The 23,459-nt window shown below is 41.5% G+C and overlaps 2 protein-coding genes across 8 annotated transcripts in view; one reads left to right on the forward strand and one right to left on the reverse strand.

The window, feature by feature from the left end:
- Nucleotides 1-17,941, reverse strand: part of P2RY12 (purinergic receptor P2Y12) — a 50,007-nt gene extending 32,066 nt beyond the window's left edge. The window contains exon 1 of one of the 3 annotated variants that reach the window (XM_043874773.1): nt 17,809-17,941. The gene's annotated coding sequence lies outside the window, so the exon portion shown is untranslated. Of the gene's footprint in view, nt 1-13,220; nt 13,325-17,808 lie in introns of those variants that run through there. The other 2 variants (XM_043874774.1, XM_043874775.1) reach the window with 2 other exon arrangements.
- Nucleotides 1-23,459, forward strand: part of MED12L (mediator complex subunit 12L) — a 347,579-nt gene that overhangs the window by 288,174 nt on the left and 35,946 nt on the right. For all 5 annotated transcript variants that reach the window (XM_043874754.1, XM_043874756.1, XM_043874753.1 and 2 more), the window contains 13 exons: nt 492-605; nt 4,602-4,801; nt 7,691-7,879; nt 8,838-8,912; nt 9,030-9,220; nt 10,041-10,202; nt 12,877-12,988; nt 15,819-15,908; nt 16,897-17,006; nt 17,203-17,338; nt 18,145-18,306; nt 20,658-21,020; nt 23,164-23,320. In XM_043874754.1, the coding sequence (XP_043730689.1) occupies nt 492-605; nt 4,602-4,801; nt 7,691-7,879; nt 8,838-8,912; nt 9,030-9,220; nt 10,041-10,202; nt 12,877-12,988; nt 15,819-15,908; nt 16,897-17,006; nt 17,203-17,338; nt 18,145-18,306; nt 20,658-21,020; nt 23,164-23,320 (2,061 nt within the window). The remainder of the gene's footprint in view (nt 1-491; nt 606-4,601; nt 4,802-7,690; nt 7,880-8,837; nt 8,913-9,029; nt 9,221-10,040; nt 10,203-12,876; nt 12,989-15,818; nt 15,909-16,896; nt 17,007-17,202; nt 17,339-18,144; nt 18,307-20,657; nt 21,021-23,163; nt 23,321-23,459) is intronic.

Genomic DNA, 23,459 nt, shown 5'->3' on the forward strand with positions numbered 1-23,459 from the left:
TTAATAAACAATAAAAATACCTCTGCTCCTTGGCCAAGTCATGCTGGTGGGCAGTGTGATCCTCCAACATACTCTGCTGGTTATGAGCCAAACCCTAGCAGCTTAGGGCAATGGCATTTCATCTATTCTCTTACTAAGGTGAAGGGAATAGGTAAGAATTTTAGGGATTAGAATTTAGCGCAGTCTGTTCCTAAAGATCATTTCTATGTAAATGTGTGTGTGACATCAGCAGAAATGGATAAAAGTGCTACTGATTTTTTTTCAATACATCTCTCTGAAGAGCAAAGCAATTGTCTTAATTATTTAAAAAAAAAAAAGTACTGGATACTGGCAGTGTCTCTTGGTGAATCCATGAACCGTCAATTAAAGCTAGCTAATAGCAATTAAGCGTCCACAGCCTAGCAATGAAAGGCCCTGTTGACTGTAAATGGTTACAAACAGTGATTAATGATGATGATGAATCTGTTAAAGCTTTGTTGTTTTTCTCATAGGCAAACCTTTCCCTGGAATAAGATCATCTTGTGATAGACACCTCTTAGCTGCTGCTCACAATAGCATTGAAGTGGGAGCCGTGTTTGCTGTCTTAAAAGCAATTATGATGCTTGGTAAGATTATCCTGGCACTGAGCTTGGTTAATCACCAGAAACAGAGGCAAAATAATTTCTATTCAGGTTTAACTCTCATTAAAATTATTAGAAATACATTTTTGTTTGTTTATTCTCTTGGAAAAATTAGTTGGCTTTATCCAAGTTCATGTTCAGTTGGACTCCCAAGAAGTCTGTCCCTTCCTTACAGTTCTGGGGGAGTTCAAATACTTTTTTTGTGTGGCATTTTAGCTGCCCACGGGGTTGTTAGGGTTTCAGTTGTTGGCGGAAGTCACGCTTTGTGATGAACTCGGTTGAATTGGTAATCTGTGTAAAGGTTTACATTTCGTGTTATATTCCTGGACTAGAACACAAGAAAATCTGGGTTTTAATCTTAGTTTTTCATTGTGATCCTGAAAAAGTTTCTGTCCATCTGCCTTAGTTTTTTCATGTATCAGGTGATAATTACAATGATACAGATATTGTTGATAAATCAGTATTAGATATCACACTTTTTTCATTTAATTTATAATAAATTTTTTCATTTAATTTATAATTTATGTTCAAGACATCCCTGTATCTTTATTGATATGTATTCTCCAGGAATAGTGGTACTATCTTTTCTGTTCATTTAGTGTACTACCTTAAAACATTTTTATTCTGTAAATCATTCAGGATTTGAAGGATTGGGAGGGATTCTTGAATTCATACTGCCTAATTTCAACTTAAGGTACCCTCTTTTGGTCTTGACTAAACAAAAATTACCTCTTATGTTCCAAAGGAACTCCTTTTGGCTAGAACTGAATTTGCTGAGTTGAGAGGTGTTTTAGATGAGTCTTAAATATGTTTTGGAATGTATCCTGACCCTTTTATACCTCTCTCTAAGAAGTACTGGGGCTTCCCTGATGGCTCAGATGGTAACGAATCTGCCTGCAGTGCAGGAGATCCAGGTTCAATCCCTGGGCCAGGAAGATCCCCTGGAGAAGGAAAAGGCAGCCCACTCCAGTATTCTTGCCTGGAGAATTCTCCCATGGATGGAGAATACTGGTGGGCTACAGTTCATGGGGTTGCAAAGAGTCAGACACAACCGAACAAACAACACTTAAGTAGTATTTGGAGATGATGAGGGTAGGTAACAAGAGTTTTCATAAAACAAACTTTTAAAAGTTCACCTTAACACACACACACACACACACACACACACACAGACACACACACACACACACACACACAGAGACACACACACACACACACACACAGACACACAGACACACACACACAGACACAGACACACACACACACACACAGAGACACACACAGACACACACACACACAGACACAGACACACACACACACACACACACACACACACACACACACAGAGACACACACACACTCCTATTGAAATGCCCAGGGGTTTTGTATTTGAAATGGAAAGGTAGAGCCACATGGAGGGCCACACCTCTGCTCTGAGCTCCTGGTACTGTACTGCCAACATGAAATGCTCATTTCAGGAAGATTTCTCTACTTTTAATATGTTTGAAAGGAAAGCTGGCCAGTCAATTCTATTTAATAGATAAATATAGGGACTAAGCAGTCAGGGACTGACTTTTTTTTACTGTGGTATTTCTAATGCCCATCAGGGAAAGATTTTCAATAAGCTAATGTTGAAAGTGTGAATGCATATGTGATAGGCATTTTCATAGCAGAAACCAAAATGTGTACCATAGAGACATTATATTATCCCCTTGATTTGTGGGGCTGGTTTAATCCCAAGCATAATTTGCCAACCTCTTTAAGTATACATATTTTAATATCAGTGCCTAATCACCAGTTTAGTTTTTATCTCATGGCCTTTCCTTGACCTTTTTAAGTGGCCCCAGTTCTTGGTGGATTCTACACCTTCCTAAGTGATAAAAGGTTCTTCAGATCTGAGAAGTCAGGATGAGGCTTGTTGAAGGGTCAAGAGACCCTTGGACCAGGCAGGCACTGAACCCTGTGTCTGTTCTGTTGTCTCTCCCGTTGCAGAAGCTCCTAGCACAGCCTTCCTGACCTTCTCAGTCATCCTAACATCTAAACTGAAGAAGGACCTCCTAGACTGGGCTGGCAGAGGTGTCTGTCTCCTTGCTTTTGCGGTTTCATTTGCCTCACTGTGTCCTTATCAAAGTGTTCTCTCAAGTCCTTCCACTGGGATCTGTGCTGAGTTAGAGAGATAGGACTGTTTTATAGAATTTGATTTCTAATTTCTCTAGTAGTTTAAGGTGTGGAAATAGTTGTTTATAGGGCTTCCCTGGTGGCTCAGGGGTAAAGAACACTCCTGCCAACTCAGGGGACGTGGGTTCTACCCCTGGGCCAGAAAGATTCCCTGGAATAGGAAATGACAACCCACTCTATTGTTACTTGCCGAGAGAATTCCATAGATGGAGGAGCCTGGCAGGCTACAGTCCATGGGGTTGCAAAGAGTCAGACATGATCGAGCACGCATGCCCATGATATTTATGGGCTTCCCTGCTGGCTCAGTGGTAAGGAATCTGCCTGACGATGCAGGAGACACGGGTTCAATCCCTGAGTCGTGAAGATCCCCTGGAGGAGTTAATGGCAACCCACTCCAGTATTCTTGCTGGGGAAATCCCATGGAGAGTGGAGCCTGGTGGGCTATAGTCCATGGGGTCGTAAAGAGTTGGACACTACTGAGTGACTAAATAACAATAGCAACAGTAGTTGTTTATATCATCTAAGGTTGGAAATAGCCTGCCAAATGTTGGTACATGTAGAATTCAGTCTTTGTTCCAACTTTTGAAGAGCTTTGTTGAATTAAATGAATGCCTATGAGTGAAGTGAACTTGGTGCTTTTTTGCATAAATATTTGAATGAGAAATGTTTGATAATATGTGATAAGATACTGAGTTAAAATGTATTGTGTGTTCCTCCCCACCCCTTAAGATTTTTTAAGTGAACATTCACTAAGTGATTCTAATTTTTAAAATTCAACAGACTCAAAAAAGTTTTTCTTGATTGACTTAGGGTTTTTAAAAGGCTTTTTGCACTGACCTGAGGTTGGTTTCCCTTACAGTGAAGTAGTGAGGGCCTTATCTAAACTCATTTGTTGGTTACAGGAATTTTTCCTGTTCAATGCTTGTGATCTTTGTAGGTAAATAGACAAGAGTTTGGAGGCTCTGTTTCCGTTTGGCAGTCTTTTTTTTTTTTTTTTTAACCAATTTACATTAATTTTTCACTTTTAAAATATGACAAATTTTTGTCTTTCATGGCTAGAGAAGACTTCTTATTTCCAGCTATTCAGTAATTTTCTCAGTTTTCCCCCCGAGAACTTTGTTGTGAGGAAAACACTTTCCTGAGCTTCATTTTGCTGAGTGTATGAGAGGTTGATCAGGTGAGGTTTCCTAATTCGGACGTTTACAAAGAGGAAAGTGGAGGACATGGTTATTCAATGAAGGCCCTATTTTCCAGGGCCTCCTTAGTATGCGTTGCCCTTTTCCATTCCCAGGGAAATAAATCTCTCTTGTCAAGAAGTTGATAGTAAGGTGGGCTAAGGCAAAACTTTTCTCTTGACCTATGGATAGAAAATAAGTCATTCATTGTAAGAGAAGAAATGAAAAAGGGACATCTAGAAGGGTGAGTAACCCATTTTTTCCTTGTCTATATAAGTCAAATGAATTTGCATACATTTGTGCTTGAAATATTGGTGAAATCAATGTTCTGTGATTATTAAGTGTGATTCATAATGGCCTTTTCCAAGTTTGGTGAAAGTATAATTAATTCTATAAACGAAATAAAAAATGAGCCTTGAACTTGTTTTTTTTCCCGTGTCTGATGGAACCTCTCAGTGTTCTAGCATTTACTGTCTTGATCCCTTCTCTTTGTTGCTGAACAACTTACTTTGCAATAATGATCCCATTCGTGTATTTTAAATCTCTGAATGCTTGCCTTATTTATTTCCCAAATATTTGGCAATATTTTGAATTTCTGTGATTTTGCTTTTGTGATTCTGTTATGTAGGAGATGCCAAAATTGGCAATAACAATGTCAGCTCTTTAAAAAATGAAGACTTCACCATGAGGGGTTTACGACGTGATGGGAATGCTGAGGATATCTGGACTGCCTCACAAAATTCAAAATCCTGTGGGAAAAGCATTTCCATAGAAACAGCCAATTTAAGAGAATATGCTCGATATGTACTGAGGACCATCTGTCAACAGGTATTTTTCAGATTTAATTTGCCTTTTACTTTGAGTGTATTACTGTTCTTTCGGAGAGGAAGGCCCAGTACTGTAGGAAACTTGTACATAGATAGTACTCTTTTGCCTTCTCACTTTATTTTGAAATAATTTCAGATTTTCTGAGAAGTTGTAATAATTTATAAAGAAGTCTAGTATACCCTATACACAGATTCACTAATTTTTTAATATTTTACCATATATATTTGCTTTATAATTCTATTTGTGTGTGTGTGAGTATGGTCTCATATGCTTTTTAATTCTTATGTTTTTACTTAAGCATTTGAGAGGAGATAGAATAGTGTTCTTTTTTTACTTTTTAATATTTCAGCATTTATCAACATAACTAAAATACGGTTTTTAAAAGGAAGGAAATTTAGCATTGGTATCTTAAGTTTTTCTCACCTCTAGGCCACATTCCAGTTTTGTCAGTTGTCCCAACAATCTTGGCTTTGTCTGAAGTTTCCTATAGGTTAGTGTCAGATTATGCATTCCTCACCATGATACTGTAGAAATATGTTATATTCTTCTCAGGTAATCACATCCAAAGGCACCTGAGGCCCATTTGTACCTCATTGGTGGTGTTAGTTTTGATCAGGCTGTCTCCATCGTATGGTTTTTAAAATTTTTGTGTTGTATGGTTATCATTTTCCCCTTTGGAATTAGTAGGCAGTTTGGGGGACACTGTCTGAGATGGTGCAAGTTTTCTGCTTCTCATTAAACTCCCTCACCTCCCACAGAGCATCCATTTTGATTCTTGTCTAAACCAGTCTTGACTATGATGGTTGCAAGGTGGCTTTTCCCAACTCCTCCACCGTGTTCACATTTATCAGTTTGCATTCTCCTCTGAGGAAAAGCCCAGCCTTTTCTGCCTTCCCTTCCTTTCTTCCACTTATCTGTCATCCACACAAGTCACAGTATGCTGTCCTCAGTTCTTTTCGTGTTCAGACTGTTCCAGGTTTGTCCAGAAGTGGGAACCTTTTCATGCTGTCTTTTGTGCTATTTTCACATCTCTCTCGCTCTCTCTCTCTTTTTCAATAACAAGTATTTTCTTTCTTTCTGGCCTATCTTATATTTTTCCTGCCCCAGACTAGAATTACTCATCTTTTCACGGAACCTTGGTTCTATTTAGAAGAAGATGGTGTTTAGAAATCAAGGTCTGAGTTCTGTATGTGCTTATTGCTGTGGGCAATGTGCGTTTATTGCTTCTAGGCCCTTTTAGCAGACAGAACTGGGGGAAAAAGCATCCATATACATAAATGTGTGTGTGTATATCATGAGTTTGTACTGATACCTCCAGTTCTGATCAAACAGCTCAAGTTTTTGTTAGCATCCCTTCAAACTGTGTTGAAAGTGCTCTCTTCCATAATAAGAGTCCTGGATACCAATAACATCAATCATTTACTGATTTGTTGAATTCTACAATACACCTGAAGTAGTTTTAGAATTACTACACCTATACTACTATGAAAAAATGAGTCTCCTAAAAGGAGTTGAGAATTTGCTTATTTTATAATTCTTGTTTCCCTAAGGTTTTACGGTATTGTGTTAAAAAGTTATTCGACCTTTCTTCTTCAGTATGGATATATTACTCACTTGAAATAGAATTGATTTCATTTTGTTTTGCTTGTGTTCAGTTTAGATTTCTTTCCTACCGTATCTGTCTTTAGAATAACATGCTCCCAAAGGTCAACTGGGGTTCCCTGGTGGCTCAGCAATAAAGAATCTGCCTTCCAATGCAGGAGACGTGGGTTTGATCCCTGGGTGGGGAACATCCCCTGGAGAAGGAAATGGCAGCCCACTCCATATTCTTGCCTGGGAAATCCCATGGACAGTGGAGCTTGGTGGGCTCCAGTCCGCGGGGTCATCAGGAGTGGGACACAGCTTAGTGGCTAAATAACAATAGCAACAGCTAAACAACTGCAAAGGTCAGTCTGCTAGCGAGAGGGCATGCTCAGAGATGTGCATCTCTTTCCCTCATCTTTTCTGCACTCTGTTCCTCCCTGCCCCAGGTAATCAGTTTCATTATTTTCTGACTTATCTTTCCAGTTTTTATTAAATTCTCCTTTCCTATAAAAAAAAGGCATAACCATATATGCTGTTTTTCACTTTGCTGTTGGTATGATGTTGAGAGAGTCCTGTTTTTCTTAAAGCATACTGTAATCATGGTAAAAGTTAACTATTAGTCATATATATGTTGAGAGTGTGCTGAGTTGTGCATTGGTTTCTAATTGTGGGTACACCCTGGAGAGTTTAAAAACATTTTGATGCTTAAGAAATTACCGATGTCTGGATAGCATTACTGAGATTGATTAATTGCTGTGATATGGAGCCTGATCATCCTTCTTTTAGCAATTATACGTGTAAGAAATTATCCTAAGAACGTAATTGTACAGAGAACAGAGTACACAACTATTTAGAAAGGTAACATTATTCACAATGATATCAAAAAGGAAGATAGTTTTCTCAGTGTTATTACTATGTCCTATCTATTCAGTGGGGTATATTACAGTGCATTCCGTTCTATATTATAATATAGAATCACTACTGTTACTAGCAAGTTAAAAAAAAATGATTATAAAACAGTACTTAGAGCAAAGTTTCATTCTCCAACTGAACATGCATACTGAGCTTTCTCCCACACCTCCTTTTTTTTTTTTTTTTGCATATTTCTTTCTTGCATTCCTTTTTAAAAAAAATTTTGTAACCAAGATTCTGCTTTATACTTTTAAGAAGTCAAAATACTGGAAAATTTCTAAGCCTTTTCCCTCCTACTTTTTCCATCTATTATTTTTTAAATGGAAAATTCCCTGTCCGCTTTCTGTTATGGGCCATGAGTTTAGTACAATCTAATTGCCATCTTATTTTTAGGAATGGGTAGGAGAACATTGTTTAAAAGAACCTGAGAGATTATGCACAGACAAAGAACTTATTCTGGACCCTGTGCTCTCAAATATACAAGCACAGAAATTATTGCAGCTGATCTGTTATCCTCATGGCATTAAGGAATGTACGGAGGGGGAGAACCTCCAAAGACAGCATATTAAACGCATTCTTCAGGTGAGTGAAAATACTCTAAAGACTGTGTTTCTGTCATTTTGACACGTTCTTTGTGTTTGTAACAGGAGTTACTGACTCTCTCTTTTTGTCATTGCTAGCTAATTCTTTTTTTTTTTGAATTTTATTTTATTTTTATTTTATATTGTAGTGGTTTTTGCCATAAAGATGGTAACGATAACCCTATATGCAAAACAGAAAAAGAGACACGGATATACAGAACAGACTTTTAGACTCTGTGGGAGAAGGCGAGGGTGGGATGTTCTGAGAGAACAGCATTGAAACAAGTATATCATCAAGGGTGAAACAGATCACCAGCCCAGGCTGGATGCATGAGACAAGTGCTCGGGGCTGGTGAACTGGGAAGACCCAGAGGGATGGGGTGGGGAGGGAGGCGGGAGGGGGGATCGGGAAGGGGAAGGAACACATGTAAATCCATGGCTGATTCATTGCTAGCTAATTCTTAACTTTAATTAATTCTGATTTTTATTCCCCCAATTTTCCATCTTGTGTAACAGCCACACTTTATTGCTGGGTAAATACGCAAACTGCAAGTCGTTTACAGCCATTATGTATCTATAAATGCAGATATGTTAATTCGTGTCAGTATTTATTGTGTTTACTTGAGAAATAAGCTTTGTAGAAGGACTGTCTTCATGATGTTATTCATAAAATATCAAAATCATTTTGTAATGGAGTTGTTTAGATAGACTTTGGGAGAATAATTGATTGTCGTATTCATTTCCAATGCCCAGCTGAGTAAGGCACGTTATTTTAATGTCGCTGTTTTTTCCCTTGTCTCTATAATGAGCGTATGTAATAGACTTGGAAGCCTTCTGTGTCGTATGAATCCCTTTATTGTGTGTGATCTTGTTTGTTTTGAGAAAGAGAATACTGCAGGGGATTCTTACACTTTAAGACATGTTTGGTATTCTTAACGTGCTGACTCCATTTTCCCCAGAATCTTGAGCAGTGGACGCTGAGGCAGTCCTGGCTGGAGCTGCAGTTAATGATCAAGCAGTGCCTGAAGGACCCTGTGAGTATATTAATGAAAGCACGAGTGTGCGTGACATTTTATGGAAAGCAACACAGCAGCGATGCTTGTGGATAAAGTGAAACACAGGTGCGCTTGTTTTCTCATGTCTGACTCCAGGGCTCTGGTTCGGTGGCTGAAATGAACAACCTGCTGGACAATATCGCCAAAGCAACGATAGAGGTATTCCAGCAGTCAGCTGACCTAAACAATAACGCTTCTAACGCTGGCATGGGCCTCTTCAACCCAAACGGGATTGGAAGTACTGATACAGGCGGCACGAGACAGAATGGAATAAAGACATTTCTAAGGTATTTTTTTTTTCCTGTGGTTTTTTTTTTACAAAGCTGTCATTTATTGTTCACATATAACTGCACATTTTACTTGGATAATGCAGACTTTTTCCTCATAAAGCTGCAGGAATGTGAGGAAAAGAATTGCTTGTAAGTATCCATTATCATGATTTAATATGTTGAAGGACCATGCTGCTGGGCTGCATGGAAGCTGAGCATTCTACATATGCGGCTAAGCAGGCCCAGACTCCTGGGAACCGCGGATGACGTTCCAGAGGAGTGAATTTCTTTCATGTGCCTTGAGGCTGCCCTGTTCCGTGGTATTCCTAATATAGGAAACACTCTTTCTGCCATCTTTTTTAATTGGCAGTTTTGCTCAAATGATAATTACCAAAGGCAGATAGACTTTTATTTCATCCTTTTGGTGTAAAGTATAACTGGTGAATTTTGAAACTTTAGAAATTGGTTATTTATATGCTTAAATGTAATCAGAACATTTCATATTTTAGCCATGACAGAAAGGCATATTGCTTGCTAGACAAAAGGACTGTCAGTGTTCAGAAAGCCAGAATCATAGAAAAACACTTTTCCAGACTTAAAAAAAATGTTGAGCTATAGTACCCTCGCAGAATCCCAGCTTTTGGTGCTTTCCATAAGCACAAAGAGTGTGTGCAAATGTCTGGTATTTGGTGAGAGGAAACAGTCTAGAAGCAAAAGGCAAATGTTAGAGTAACCCATGTGTCCTGTGAATGGAAGTTTCGCTCTGGAGTTTCTCCCAGAACTTGAGAGCAGAGCAGATGGATGCCCCCGTGGGTATAACACCTGTTTCCAATTTTAGTTCCTCTGAACGCAGGGGAGTGTGGCTGGTGGCCCCCCTCATTGCCAGGCTGCCGACTTCTGTGCAGGGAAGAGTGTTGAAAGCAGCTGGGGAGGAGCTGGAGAAAGGACAGCACTTGGGGTCTTCTTCCAAAAAGGAAAGAGACAGACAAAAGCAGAAAAGGTATGGCTGGAAGATTTGTTTCTTTGTGAGAGGTTAAAGAATGCACATGCTCATTGTACTCTGCTGTTGGTGGTTATTAAGAGTTGCTAATCATGTCTGACTCTCTGCGACCCCGTCGGCTACAGCATGCCAGGCTCCTCTGTCCTCCACTGTCTTCTGGAGTTTGCTCAAATTCATGTCCATTTTGTCTGTGATGCCATCTAACCATCTCATCCTCTGCCACCCCATACTTGGCTAGCCCTTGATCTTTCCCAGCATCAGGGTCTTTTCCAATGAGTCGACTCTTTGTATCAGGTGGCTGAAGTATTGGAGCTTCAGCATCAGTCCTTCCAATGAACGTTCAGAGTTGATTTCCTTTAGGATTGACTGGTTTGATCTCCTTGCATTCCAGGGGACTCTCAGGAGTCTTTTTCTAGCACCACAATTTGAAGGCATCAATTCTTCTGCCCTCAGCCTTCTTTATGGTCCAACTCACACATTCATACACGACTACTGGACAGAGCATAGCTTTGGCTATATGGACCTTTGCCTGCAAAGTGATGTCTCTGCTTTTTACTACGCTATCTAGGTGTGTTACAGTCATTGTACTGAGAGTCCACTGAAATTTCGTCTTTGTATGGAATTGAAAATAATCTGATAGGCCAAGTCCTGTTACATAAAGTTTCCAGATTATAATCTGTAATACACTAGCGTTCAATTCTGCCTATGTTCCCTAATCACTGCTGCACTATTAAATATACTTCTCAGCTCTGCTTCAGACCTGCTGAATCAGATCTATATATCCACAGTCCCTGTATTCAACAGTTGTTTGGGTTTTTTTTCTTGTTATTTAGGTACTTATGCTTAAATTTCATGGAATAATTTATACTTCTGTCATGCTGCACCCTGAAATAAGTTACTAATATTTTTAACATTTAGGGCTCTTGTTTTAGCCTATATATATTAGGCTAGATCCTAATATATAGGATCCTCCAAGTGGAATCCTCCAAGTTGAATGTTTTTTAAGTTTTATGGCCTGGAAAAGATTTAAGTAGTTCTATTAGAAAAATGATTATGTTACTGAAAAAGAACATAAACACATTCTAATGTAAAACCATGATGAATTTAGCACCTCAGAGGTAAAAGGAAATTCCTGACATTAAAAAATAAAAATTCTGAGCATTCTGAACATTTTGGGTTTCTTATGCTCTAATCAATAATGATTTCTAATGCCCTAACCGGTAGCTGCCCTTTACTAAGCCCTTATGAAATGTCGGCCTCAATATAGGACTCATTACATACATCTGTGAGCTTTTAAAATCTCCCAGCAGTCATACTGAGGGGCTTTCATTGTGTCCTTTTTACAGAAGGAGAAACTGAGGCACTAGAAAGTTAAATACATTTCTCAAGGACACGCAGCCAAGGAGGTGTGAAGCTGAAACCCAGGTGGTCTGGCCTCTGAGTCTGTGCTCTTAACTAAAGTACATTCTGGTATTGGCCTAGCTTTGCACATGTGTTGCTTGGCATCTGGTTGCTTCATCCCCGTTGCCAGTATTTATTAACCAACCAGATAACTCAGTTTTAATTCTCAGAGTTGGTAGGCTAACGATGGCCTGTCCATTGTCTCACTTCCCACAGGAATCCTAGATGCTGTTGCAGAGATTGAAGACGGCTCTTCCTAAATAAGTCAGTCTCTCTAAGCTCTGCTACTGTAAAATGAAGCGGATTGAAATATTTTGACCTCGATCTCATTTTAAGAAATCTTTCTTTGCATTGTAGCAAAATTAGTTTATCAACATGTCAGCCGCTTCTGATCATGTAAGAAATAAGACTAAAATACCAATTTAAAATAAATTTTGCAAATCAAATATCTTGAAACTCTTTTGCAAGTCCAGCGTGCAGAGTGGAGTGGAGCTGTGCGCTAGGCCCCTGGCAGGCAGAGTGGTTCTGGAGGCCTCAGACCTCGGTGCTCATCTCAGTTCTACTCATGCCCGTCTAACTGGTCTTGAGAAACGTGCTGAAAAACAGCACAAGCACTGCAGTCCTACCAGGCCCATTTCCTGGACCCTGAAAGACGGCTGGTGGCTCAGAGGTAAAGACTCTGCCGGCCAGACAGGAGACAGGCTTGCTCCCTGGGTCGAGAAGATCCCCTGAAAAAGGAAATGGCAACCCATTCCAGTATTCTTGCCTGGAAAATCTCATGGGCAGAGGAGCCTGGTGGGCTAAAGTAGACGGGATTGCGAAGAATCAGACGTGACTTTAGTGACTAAACAACAAAATGCAAATACTGTGTGAGAGAAGTTTAAAAGTTTTTCTTTTTATTCTGTGTATACAGTGATATTCCTCCTGCTGTGTGTCTTTAAGTTCAGTTTACTGATACAAACCATGCATTCGCTGCTTCCTTCCCACTCCCCTGACCCCCCACTGAGATGCAGTATGAATTTATGCTTGTCTGCAGATGCCTTCAAGGGCAAGAGAACAATATTAAATTATTTAGAAGTATTACGGTGGTTTTAAACCTTATTAGTCAGAGATATGATTTAACTTTTCAAGCAGTCTTGGCTATTTGCTACTTCCCTCGCTTTTCTAATAGTAGAATAAATAAGAGCCAGTGGCCCGAGGGCAGGAAGCCAGTGCTGCGCAGGAAGTAATCTGTTCTTTCTAACTCGATCTGCTCTTATCGCTTCCTTTGTAGTATGTCTCTCTTGAGTCAACAACCATTCCTCTCACTGGTCCTTACCTGCCTTAAGGGACAAGATGAACAACGAGAAGGCCTTCTAACATCTCTGCAGAATCAAGTTAACCAGGTAAAGTACAGTAGAATATTGAGCTAGGCAAGTATTTTCCTAATGGCATTCATTTGTTTCCCTTTCAAACACTGAGCTTAAACTAATAAGGGCAAAGCCTGTTTCGATGAGATGCAGGAAAGCACCACCCCGCCCTGTCCTCCCGCCTGGCCTTCTGGCCACCCTGAGGTCAGGCATTGGACAGATGTCTATAAAAGTCACATTTGGCAGATTGCACATAACTTGGTCATACCTGCTCCTTCTCTGGACTCTGCCTCTTAGGTGAGGTCCTGGAGCAGTCCGTGTTGCAGGGCTCATGTCAGTAACAGAGAGCCTGCCCACTCGCCAGGTCTTCTGCTGGGCTTCCACATGGCAGGGAAGGTCTCAGCGTGAGCTCTGTAGGTTCAAAGCTCAGCTTAGCTGCCAGAACCAGAGAGATGCTGGTCTAGGGCACAGGATGTCTGCGTGCTTGCACATGCTACATCGCTTTGGTTGTATCTGACTCTTTGCAACCGTATGGACTGTAACCCATCGGGCTTCCCTGTCCATGGGATTCTCTAGGCAAGAATACTGGCGTGGACTGCCTTGTCCACCTCAGGGGCCTTCCCAACCCAGGGATTGAACCTGCGTCTCGTGAGTCTCAGGCGTTGGCGGGCAGGTTCTATACCGTGAGCTCCACCTGGGGAGTCCCAGGGCACAAGATACTCGTTGCTAAATCAGAAGGCATTTTTAGTTCATTCACAAAGACTTTGTTTGGACTTTGCCTTTCCACCAGCTGTGATTCTCATGGTCACTATTTGAAACACTTATGTTCTGTGTGCCATAAGGAAACTGAGTGGTCAAACTGGAATTTGAAAGTACAAAATGGGGAAGAGCGGGTAGATTGCTTCTGTGGGGTGTTTTATCCTACAGCAGTGCCTAACAGAGGCCTCCCACAGGGCTGCTGATTCTAGACAGTGTGTCTTCGTTAATGGTACTGGATGAACCTGAACAAGACCCTTCTTCGGTTCTCTAATCATCTGTTACCTTTTGGATATGTGAGATTTATCTCTGCACCACAGCCAGAGTGATCCTTTTGTAAACCACATGTTTTTCTGGTGCCCCAAATGTTGCAGTGTTTCTTATTGTGTGTGTGTGTGTGCGTGCACACGCGTGTGCTCGATTGTGTGTGGCTCTTTGTGACCTCATGGACTGGAGCCTGCCAGGCTCCTCTGTTCATGGGATTCTCCAGGGGCTCTTCGCAACCCAGGGATCAAACCTGTGTCTCTCTCGTCCCCTGCATTGGCAGGCACACTCTTTACCAGCAGCACCGCCTGGGGAGCCCCTGTTTCTGACCATGCCTGGAATGGCACTTCCCCGTAGAGGCGTTTGTGGCCCCCATGACTTGTCCCTGCCCCCACCTCTGTCTTGCTTCTTGCCTGACCTGGCCTTCCTCACTCCATTCTGTACGCGGTGACCATGTTGCTGTTCCTTGATCTTTCCAAGCATCTTCTTGTTGCAGAGCCTTTCTCCCCTTCCCTGGGAGGCATCGACATGGCCAGATCCCTCAGTTCAGCAGATCTCTGCTCAGCTCTCACCGCCTTAGTCCCCTCCCCTCCCTCAGTTCCACCCCCATCACTCTGTAAAAGGAGGACCACAGTCGTTCTCTGTCACCTTGTCGTGATTCTTACCACTTGCTCTGCTTACTTTGATTTGTCCTACTACCAGAATGTCAGCTCCATGACAGCTTGTGGGCTTTTTTAAACTGCCTTGCAGCCTTCACCTGCCTTGGGGGAGATTCTTCCCTATCTTTTGATGAGGTCTGAGAAGCGCTCCACATCTGCCATGTGGCGTACTCACAGATCGTCTTTTGGACTCAGTTACTTCTGCATATGACTCATTTCAGCTCTTTTGAGATGATTCTCAGTATATGCCCTACTTCAGAGCACTTTTTTTTCTTTTTTGCTTATACATCTGATTCGGGAATTTCCCACTTGTGGTTTGCCTTCCCTAAGCAACCTGTCTCTTCCCCAGCATTTGTCTGAATAAGTGAGGAAACATTTATTTAATAAATTGGTATGCAAGTCGGCTGATGTCCAAGATGTCACATTTTTCAAAGTTGGTTACATTACCTTTATCAAGGAAGACAAGTTTATTGACTAGCAAGTCTCCCCTTCAATGAAACATCAGAATAATGTATTTGCTAGGATTCACAGCCTGTCCCTAGAAATATAAGAGAAGACTGATATAAAATGTAATTCTGTTTCTCTTTATCTTTATGGTGGTGGTGTAGTCACCAAGTCATGTCTGACTCTTTTGCAACCCAATGGACTGTAGCCTGCCAGGCTCTTCTGTCCATGGGAGTTTCCAGGCCAGAAGTATTGGAAATAGTGGGTTGCTATTTCCTTCTCCAGGGTATCTTCACAACCCAGGGATCGAACCCACACCTCCTTCATTGGCAGGCAGATTCTTTACTGCTGACTCACCTGGGAAGCCCCTTTGTCTTTACACTTATCTTTATAAGACCAATGTAATGATGTATTTTTAAAATATTCTTTATCTTTGTTAATGCTTAACTTTATGATCCTCTAAAGCATTTCCCAAGACTTATCAACAGTGTATGTAATTACATAAGATTTTTCTTAACAGGATATATAATTAGATAACAAACAAAAAATAGCTATATTCCTGTCTGTGTGGAGGAAGGGGAGGAAAGCAAAATTTTATCTGCCCCCCCCCCCTTTTTTAATGTATTAAACTAAGAAGTTGTCTTCATCACTTAAAAACTCAGTTTAACTTTAAATACGAGAAAAGTCAAATTTAACAGGGAAAACAAGTATTGGGGTTTGTGTTCATTTATTTTCTGGTTTAGATTTTAAGTAACTGGAGAGAAGAACGATACCAGGATGACATCAAAGCACGACAGATGATGCATGAGGCGTTGCAGCTCCGCCTCAATTTGGTAAGAGACCCTTCCGGTGTCTTTCTTCCATTAAATTTATCTCCATGTGAAAATAACTCCGGCTTTCCACTCCTGCTGTGGTCACAGTCTCCATTACAAGGTGAAGCCCACTGTTTGCTCTCTCTACTGCTTCCTTGGCTCTCGGACCTTCTGTTTGCCTGGCCACTGCCCTTCCTGTCTGGTCTGGCTTCTAGACAAGAGTGGATATTTTTGGTGTCGTCTTGCCTTCTGCATCCCACCCCCGGTGTCTCTCTCTCTCTCTCTTGTTTCTGTTTGTGCCAAGCGTAGGTCTTAGGGAAGTACTGACTTGAGGTGAGCATTAGCTTCTACTCTACTTGCTTAAAAACTATTAAAATGTTCTTTAAGTCAAAATGTTATCAAACTTTCCATCAGATTGAACATAAAGAGAAATCCCATAGGCGAGCTTTATAGAAATTTAACATTTCCTTCTCCGGCGGATTCTTTTGACTCTTCCTTTTCTCAATGCACAAGACCAGATAAAAGCTACTGTGAAGGATGGCTTGCCTGATACTTAATATTAATTCCCACTCGTGAACAAGCAGTCCTAAGGGCCAGGCCTTCCACTCATCATCACTTCTGTGTTACTGGCTCTTTCCAGGTGTTAATTATGACAACAGGCTTAGATTCAGTAGTAACTACAACACAGAATTTGTATATACTGAGTCACGCAGGTTGTGTCTGTTCAGATTTAATTGGATGAAAGTTACATAATGAAACTGAATATCATGAAATTTTAGGAACAACAGAGAGCTAATTTTAATTCATGTTGATGACGTGTCTACACTCCATACCTCCTCCTTTTTTTCCCCTGAGTGACCAGCTCGTGTGCTAACGGAACCAAAAAGACAGGCAAATACATAGCTAGTTGACAGAGAAGACAGGATAACCCGTAGCCTTGTGTAAAGTGGCGGTGGTGGTTTTTGCAACACTATGCTGGTTTTTCTCATCGTATTTCCTTATGTGCTAGGTGGGAGGAATGTTTGACACGGTGCAGAGGAGCACCCAGTGGACCACGGACTGGGCGCTTCTCCTCCTGCAGATCATCACTTCCGGAACCGTTGACATGCATACTAACAAGTAGGTTCTTATCATTTCCCAGTGGCTCTGTTTCATAGATGTGTAGTGGAGGCGTTCGTAACCTGGCCACAGATTCTTCCACATCAGACACTCTTAGGCTACCATTAACAGCTCTATGCCTTAAATAAAATTGCTCAGTTAGTCAGCAGTACCTTGGTTTTGCTTTAAGGTGCCTATCTTTTCTTTCTCCTCCTAGTGAGTTATTCACAACAGTTCTTGACATGCTGGGTGTTTTAATCAATGGGACCTTGGCCTCTGACCTGTCGAATGCATCCCCAGGGGGATCTGAAGAGAACAAACGCGCATACATGAACTTAGTCAAGAAACTGAAAGTAAGTTTGTGGCCTCTGCTTAGGAGTTCACGTGGTTTCTGGATTTGTCATTTAGCGCACGTTATTTTATTACTCCTTAAATCAGACATTATTTTTCACATTCAACTTAATATCAGGTGATTATTTTGCTGTTAGTTTTACCTCAGCTTCTCAGTACCCCAAAGTTAGAAGTATATATAGCTTGAAGATTTTTCTTAAAATAATTAAACTCATAAAACATATTTGATTTTTTAAGGGACTGTAGAAGTCCGTTATCAAATATGTAACCAAAATGCCAACATTAGATTCAGGATAAACTTCATCTCCCACTGGCAACATGCAGTTGAATATTAAGCATTTGCATTGCTATTTCTAAATTCAATTCATTTGCCTGGCCCCTAACACAGTTTTTAAAATAAGCTACAAATGAACAATGCAGGAAAAAAATTAATATATCCGATGACCTTACTAATAAAACAGCCAATGGTTACCTTGCGGCCTGACTGTGGATTGGAGAACGTGTTCCGTGCCGCGGCTCCTGTCCTCGGGTTGCAAATACGGCTCTGGGTTTTTGTCATTTCAGCACTGTGGTGTTTGTTGTGTAACAAGGGCGCCTTCATGTGTGTTCTATTTTCTACTTAAATAGAAGAAATGAAACATATGCATCACTGTCAGTGAGAGCTGCCCCCTAGACCCTGTTGAAGGTTAAAGAACATTCCAGCTATAAAAAGGAAATGTTTCATAGGGGAACTTCCTCCTTGTAAACATTTGCCTTTGTTAACAATTTCTGTCTCACTTCTGTCTCTCCCACTGTCTCTCTTTTTTAGAAAGAGCTGGGGGACAAGCGGTCAGAAAGTATTGACAAAGTTCGACAGCTGTTACCTTTGCCGAAACAGACATGTGACATCATTACCTGTGAACCGATGGGCTCCTTGATTGACACAAAGGGAAACAAAATTGCTGGATTTGATTCTATAGATAAAAAACAGGCAAGAGTAAATGTTTGTTCCTTATGTATATAAATACATACACTTATACTTTCTTGTCTTCCTATAGGGCATATGAAATATCTTAATTTTATTGTTTCTTGATTTTTTAAAACATATCCTTGTCATTTAAATGCAGTAGTCTTCGGCATTATCATACAGATAATGATGTTGAAGATCTTCATTTAAATGTTTTCCTGAATTTAAGTGAATTTTTGAAGCCCATCAAGGGAAAAGTAAGTAAAACCTTGTTTAAAAAAAGAAAAAAAAGGACTATGTTTGGTAGATTAAAAAATTTGTATTGATAAAAGTCTCCATATAGTTTAAAATTTAAAATTTACATGGCTTTAAAAATTTAAAGCTGTTTAAAATTTTTTTAAGTGTTAGCACTTTATTTTCTTAGCAGCTGAACAACATTTAATGAACACTTGATCTATATAAGATATTAAATATGGTTCTCTAAAACTTGAGTCAGTCTAAAGCTCTAAAACTGAGTTCAGTTGCTCAGTCATGTCTGACTCTTTGCAACCCAATGGATTGTAGCCCAAGGCTCCTCTGTCCATGGGATTTCCGTGGAAGAATACTAGAGTATTCTAGGCAAGAAAACTGGAGTGGGTGGCCATTTCCTACTGCAGGAGATCTTCCCAACCCGGGGATTGAGCCCAAGTCTCCTGCATCTTCTGCACTGGCCTGCGGATTCTCTACCACTGCATCACCTGGGAAGCCCAAAACACGAGGAACACTGTCTGTTATGCTTTCAGTGATCATTGAACAGCTGTGGGGTTCCAGGATAACAGAGATGAAGGGCAGAGCTCCTACCCTTAAGGGGACGTAGGTAGACAATTACTGTGTCATGCTCCCCACGTGACACAGTGGTAAAAGAACCTGCCTGCCAATGCAGGAGACACAAAAGATGCGGGTTCGATCCCTGGGTTGGAAAGATCCCCTGGAAAAGGAAATGGAGACCCACTCTGGTGTTCTTATCTGGAGAATTCCAAGGACAGAGGAGCCTGGTGTGGGCTACAGTCCCATCCATGGGGTCGCAAAGAGTCGGCCACGACCAAACGGCTAACACACACCATGTTGTGAGATTTGTGTGTCTTGGTGCAGAATGTTAGAGGACCCTGAGAAAGATCCATCATACTCAGATGAGGGATAGGTAGTCCGAGCAGGATCCTCAGGAAAACTGACACATCATTTTTGGATGAATAAGAGTTAGCCAGGAGGTAGGCAAAGTGTGGTACAGGCAAAGGGAAGTGTTTATGCAAAGGCCTGAGAGACTGTAGCTCACAGGCAAAATGCAACTCTTCAGTAAAGCAGAGAGCCCTGTACTGATACCCACGCAGCTGTGGAGGGAGAAGACTCTAGAGTCAGGCGCAGGTTGACCTTGCACCTCTGTCCTTCCCACTGGCGACACACCTGGAACCCGTTTGGATGCGTGGTCTTGGCACCCAGGAAAGAGCTCTAATGTCAAGACAGATACTAGGAAACAGTCAAAATACAGGCGGTTAACCGAGCCGTGGTTTTGGATGAAGCCACCCATGGAAGAGTGTGTGCGGCTGGGAACAGGAGCATTCACAAGTTATTCAAGATGACTTGAGCAGTTATCTTCAGGGTCACTTTGGAGAAAAATATTTTCCACTTGGCGTGGTAGGGAAAGGCCCAAGGGATAGCCCCAACTCATGTTCAAAATAAGAAACTTGTAGATTCAGAAAGAGAGTAACATTTCCTCTCCTCAGCTCAGTGCAGATAAGCTTGAATTGAAGCGCTTTATTTGTACCTGTTGGCACACGTTAATTCCGTAATAATATTACTTAACTACTTAGAGACTGCCTAATTAAGTACATGAAAGATGATTGTATTGAACTGAGTCCATACATGTTTGGATGGAAGTTAATTTGAGCCCAATTAGATGTTGAATGTAATTTGACTCTTAAGTTTTGTTTTATCTCAAAAACAGTAAATAGATTCCAAAGGTTTTTAGTACAGTAATGTCAAATTTGCAGTGTTTGGTTTTTTTTTCTTTCTTTCTTTGGCTAGGGGAAGAAAAGAACCTAAATGGAGAAAATGGCATTTACAGTAAAAGTTACTGGGCTGTCTGGTGTCCCAGCCTCAGCAGAGGGTCGTGTGGTGTAACAGACCGTAGATCTGGACTCACCGGCCTGGAATGTAGCCACTGCCCTCAGTGATCTAGTATCAGCCTGGACTCATTAGTTAACCCGACGGCTCTGTGCTGGAGTTCTTTAAGGCCCCCTCGAGCCAGAATGGTCTCTGAATCTGTGTCCTAAGCAAGCCTGGCCTCCATATCAGCAAAAGATCTGAGCATGTGTTCATAGCTCCTTATTTCGCCACAGGGTCTCCAGGTCTCCACGAAGCAGAAGGTGTCCCCGTGGGATTTGTTTGAGGGCCAGAAGAACCCGGCTCCCCTGTCCTGGGCCTGGTTCGGGACCGTCCGAGTGGACCGGAAGGTGATCAAGTATGAGGAGCAACATCACCTCTTTCTGTATCACACGCACCCCACGCCCAAGCCCCGCAGTTACTACCTCGAGCCGCTGCCCCTGCCTCCCGAAGAGGAAGAGGAAGAAACCACATCTCCCATCTCTCAGGAGCCTGAGAGGAAATCAGCTGAGCTGTCAGATCAGGGAAAAACCGCAACAGATGAAGAGAAGAAGACAAAGGGAAGGAAGCGCAAGACGAAGTCCAGCTCCAGGGCTGATGTGAGTGTGGGAAGCAGAGAGAGACCGTGGGTGTGTTAGCATCCCGCAGACTCACTAGTCCCCGGATTACGTCCCTAAGAAACGTTCCCAAGTGCAGTGTAAGCCTCTTTGGAAGTTATCGTGAGGGCTCAGGTGTAATTAACAGACCAGCACGCAAACTTTTCACAAATAACAGGATCATAGTTTCTGATTTTGCCTCTTCTACTTTTTAAATAACTTTAATTTTAGGCTTTTCCCGTGAATAATATTTATTTACTCCTTCACTGTCTCACAGTTTCTCAAATTTAGCACTTGAAATTTTTGACCTAATAAAATCTCATCCTTGTATGTATTTTTATTATTAGGTATGTCTAAAATATTTTTTGTATTTTGAGCAGTTGATATCTGTAGTAAACTAACGTAATAACTGTCTTCCTCAGATAGGATCCTATCTAACATATCTAATAAGATGGTTCTGAGGTTTCATCGTTTACTATTTCATCTTACTCTCCTGTATATTTCTACTTCTTTACCATATTTTTAGATTTTATAAGAGAGAAAGTGAACATAATTTAAAGCAGTTTTAGCTCTTGTTTCCCTGATAGCCTTCCCTATCTAGAATAACCTTTTCTTGAAAACCTCAGAAATCTATGAGATGTTAATTTAGAAATAATTTTATAGAATCAATGTGCAAAGTGTCTTATCATTTAAATTCACCCAAAAAATACTCCAGAGGGATTTGTGATGTTTTTCTATAAGATTTAAGAGTTCTTACGGTGCAGTGGAAGAAATATTCACAGTTTGTTGACCTGTCATCCTGACTACTTATTCTTATTGTCCACCTAAGTCAAAACCAAGACATTTTTTCTCAGCTGATAGCTTGGTGATTAGTATTATTCTAGAAATGACCACCCTCCCTTTTGGATCCCGACTTAAATGTCAGTGCCCTCTTCTCATGGAGCCTTTCAACAAATGTGTCTCTCTATTTTGAAAAAGATGCTTAATAAGATCCAGACTGCCACTTCTGCCAGTCTGGGTCTCTTAACCTGTTTATCCACATGGATAGATTTCTGTTCTTTTCAGATGCTTTAAAAGACATCAAGCTCATCTCATTCCCCAAGCGAGTCCTGGTCATGTCCTTTTCTCCCACACTTCTCCTGAAGTTGCCTCTTTTCAGTCATATATATTGCAGGGAACTGAGCTTCTATTTTTCCTTCATCCTTCATGGCTAGAGAAGGAGAAGCAGTGGGGGAAAACATTCAGGTGTGATCCTTAGAGTCTCTGCACCTGCTCCGAGGAAGAGAAAGCCCTGGGCTGGAGGTGTGGCAAAGGGCAGAGGGGACAAGATGTGGGGGGTGGAGTGGGGGAGGCTGCTTCTTTACCGTGCTTTCTTGAAAGCTGGAGCTAAGACACTGTCTAGGCCGGAGACTAGTTTCAAAATCCTGTGCATTTCTGGCTAATTCTCATCCAGGTGCAAGGTATCAGGGAAGCCTTCTGAGATGAAATTATCGGGAGACTCAGCAACTGAAGATGCGTTTTCTACTCTAGGTGATGGTCAGCAGTGGTGTTTTAAATGTACTTTTAGTATTTATAAACAGATTTCGGAAAAGATCCTTTTCCATCTTCCCCCACTGTTGTTGTTCAGTTCAGTTGTATCTGGCTCTTTGCGACTCCATGGACTGCAGCATGCCAGGCTTCCCTGTCCTTCACTATCTCCTGGAGTTTGTTCAGACTCAAGTCCACTGAGTCGATGATGCCATCCAACCATCTCATCCTCTGTTGTCCCCTCCTCCTCTTTCCTTCAATCTTTCCCAGCATCAGGGTCTTTTTCAATGAGTTGGCTCTTCGCATCAGGTGGCCAAAGTGTTGGAGCTTCAGCTTCAACATCAGCCCGACCAATGGATATTCAGGGTGGATTTCCTTCAGGATGGACTGGTTTGATCTCCCCACTGCAGCCAGGTCCATTTTAAGTTGAGCAAGAGTTTTAACTTAAAGGGGTGTTTTGCAGAGAACATATTGAGACTCTTGCCCTCCTTCTTCGACTTTATCAAAACAACCTTGTCTGCTGGGATAGCAGCTCTCTCAAAGAAAGCAGCAGGAGGAATTTGCATTAATCACCTGTGTGTTGTGTGGAGTAACTTTGGTCTTTAACTTTGTGTTGAAGGAGTATCCGCAGAGCGGCATGTACCGAGTGCCTCCCAACTACTCACCCGTCGCCTCCCAGGTGACGCACCACCCGCAGCCCACCCTGTGGGGCTACAGCCTCATGGGTCAGCCCCAGCAGCCCGGCTTCTTCCTTCAGAGCCAGCCCGTCACCCCAGGTAAGTGAGGGCAGAGCGAAGTCACCATCAGGTGACTCCAAGAGGGGAAGGAATAGCTTGGGGTTCTCTTCGCTCTTATAGACCTTGCATATTTCAGGGAGTGAGTGGGTGCTCGGGACATTTCTGCAATTCTCTCCAC

Source organism: Cervus elaphus, chromosome 19, assembly GCF_910594005.1.
Source record: "Cervus elaphus chromosome 19, mCerEla1.1, whole genome shotgun sequence".
NCBI classification, from domain to species: domain Eukaryota; kingdom Metazoa; phylum Chordata; class Mammalia; order Artiodactyla; family Cervidae; genus Cervus; species Cervus elaphus.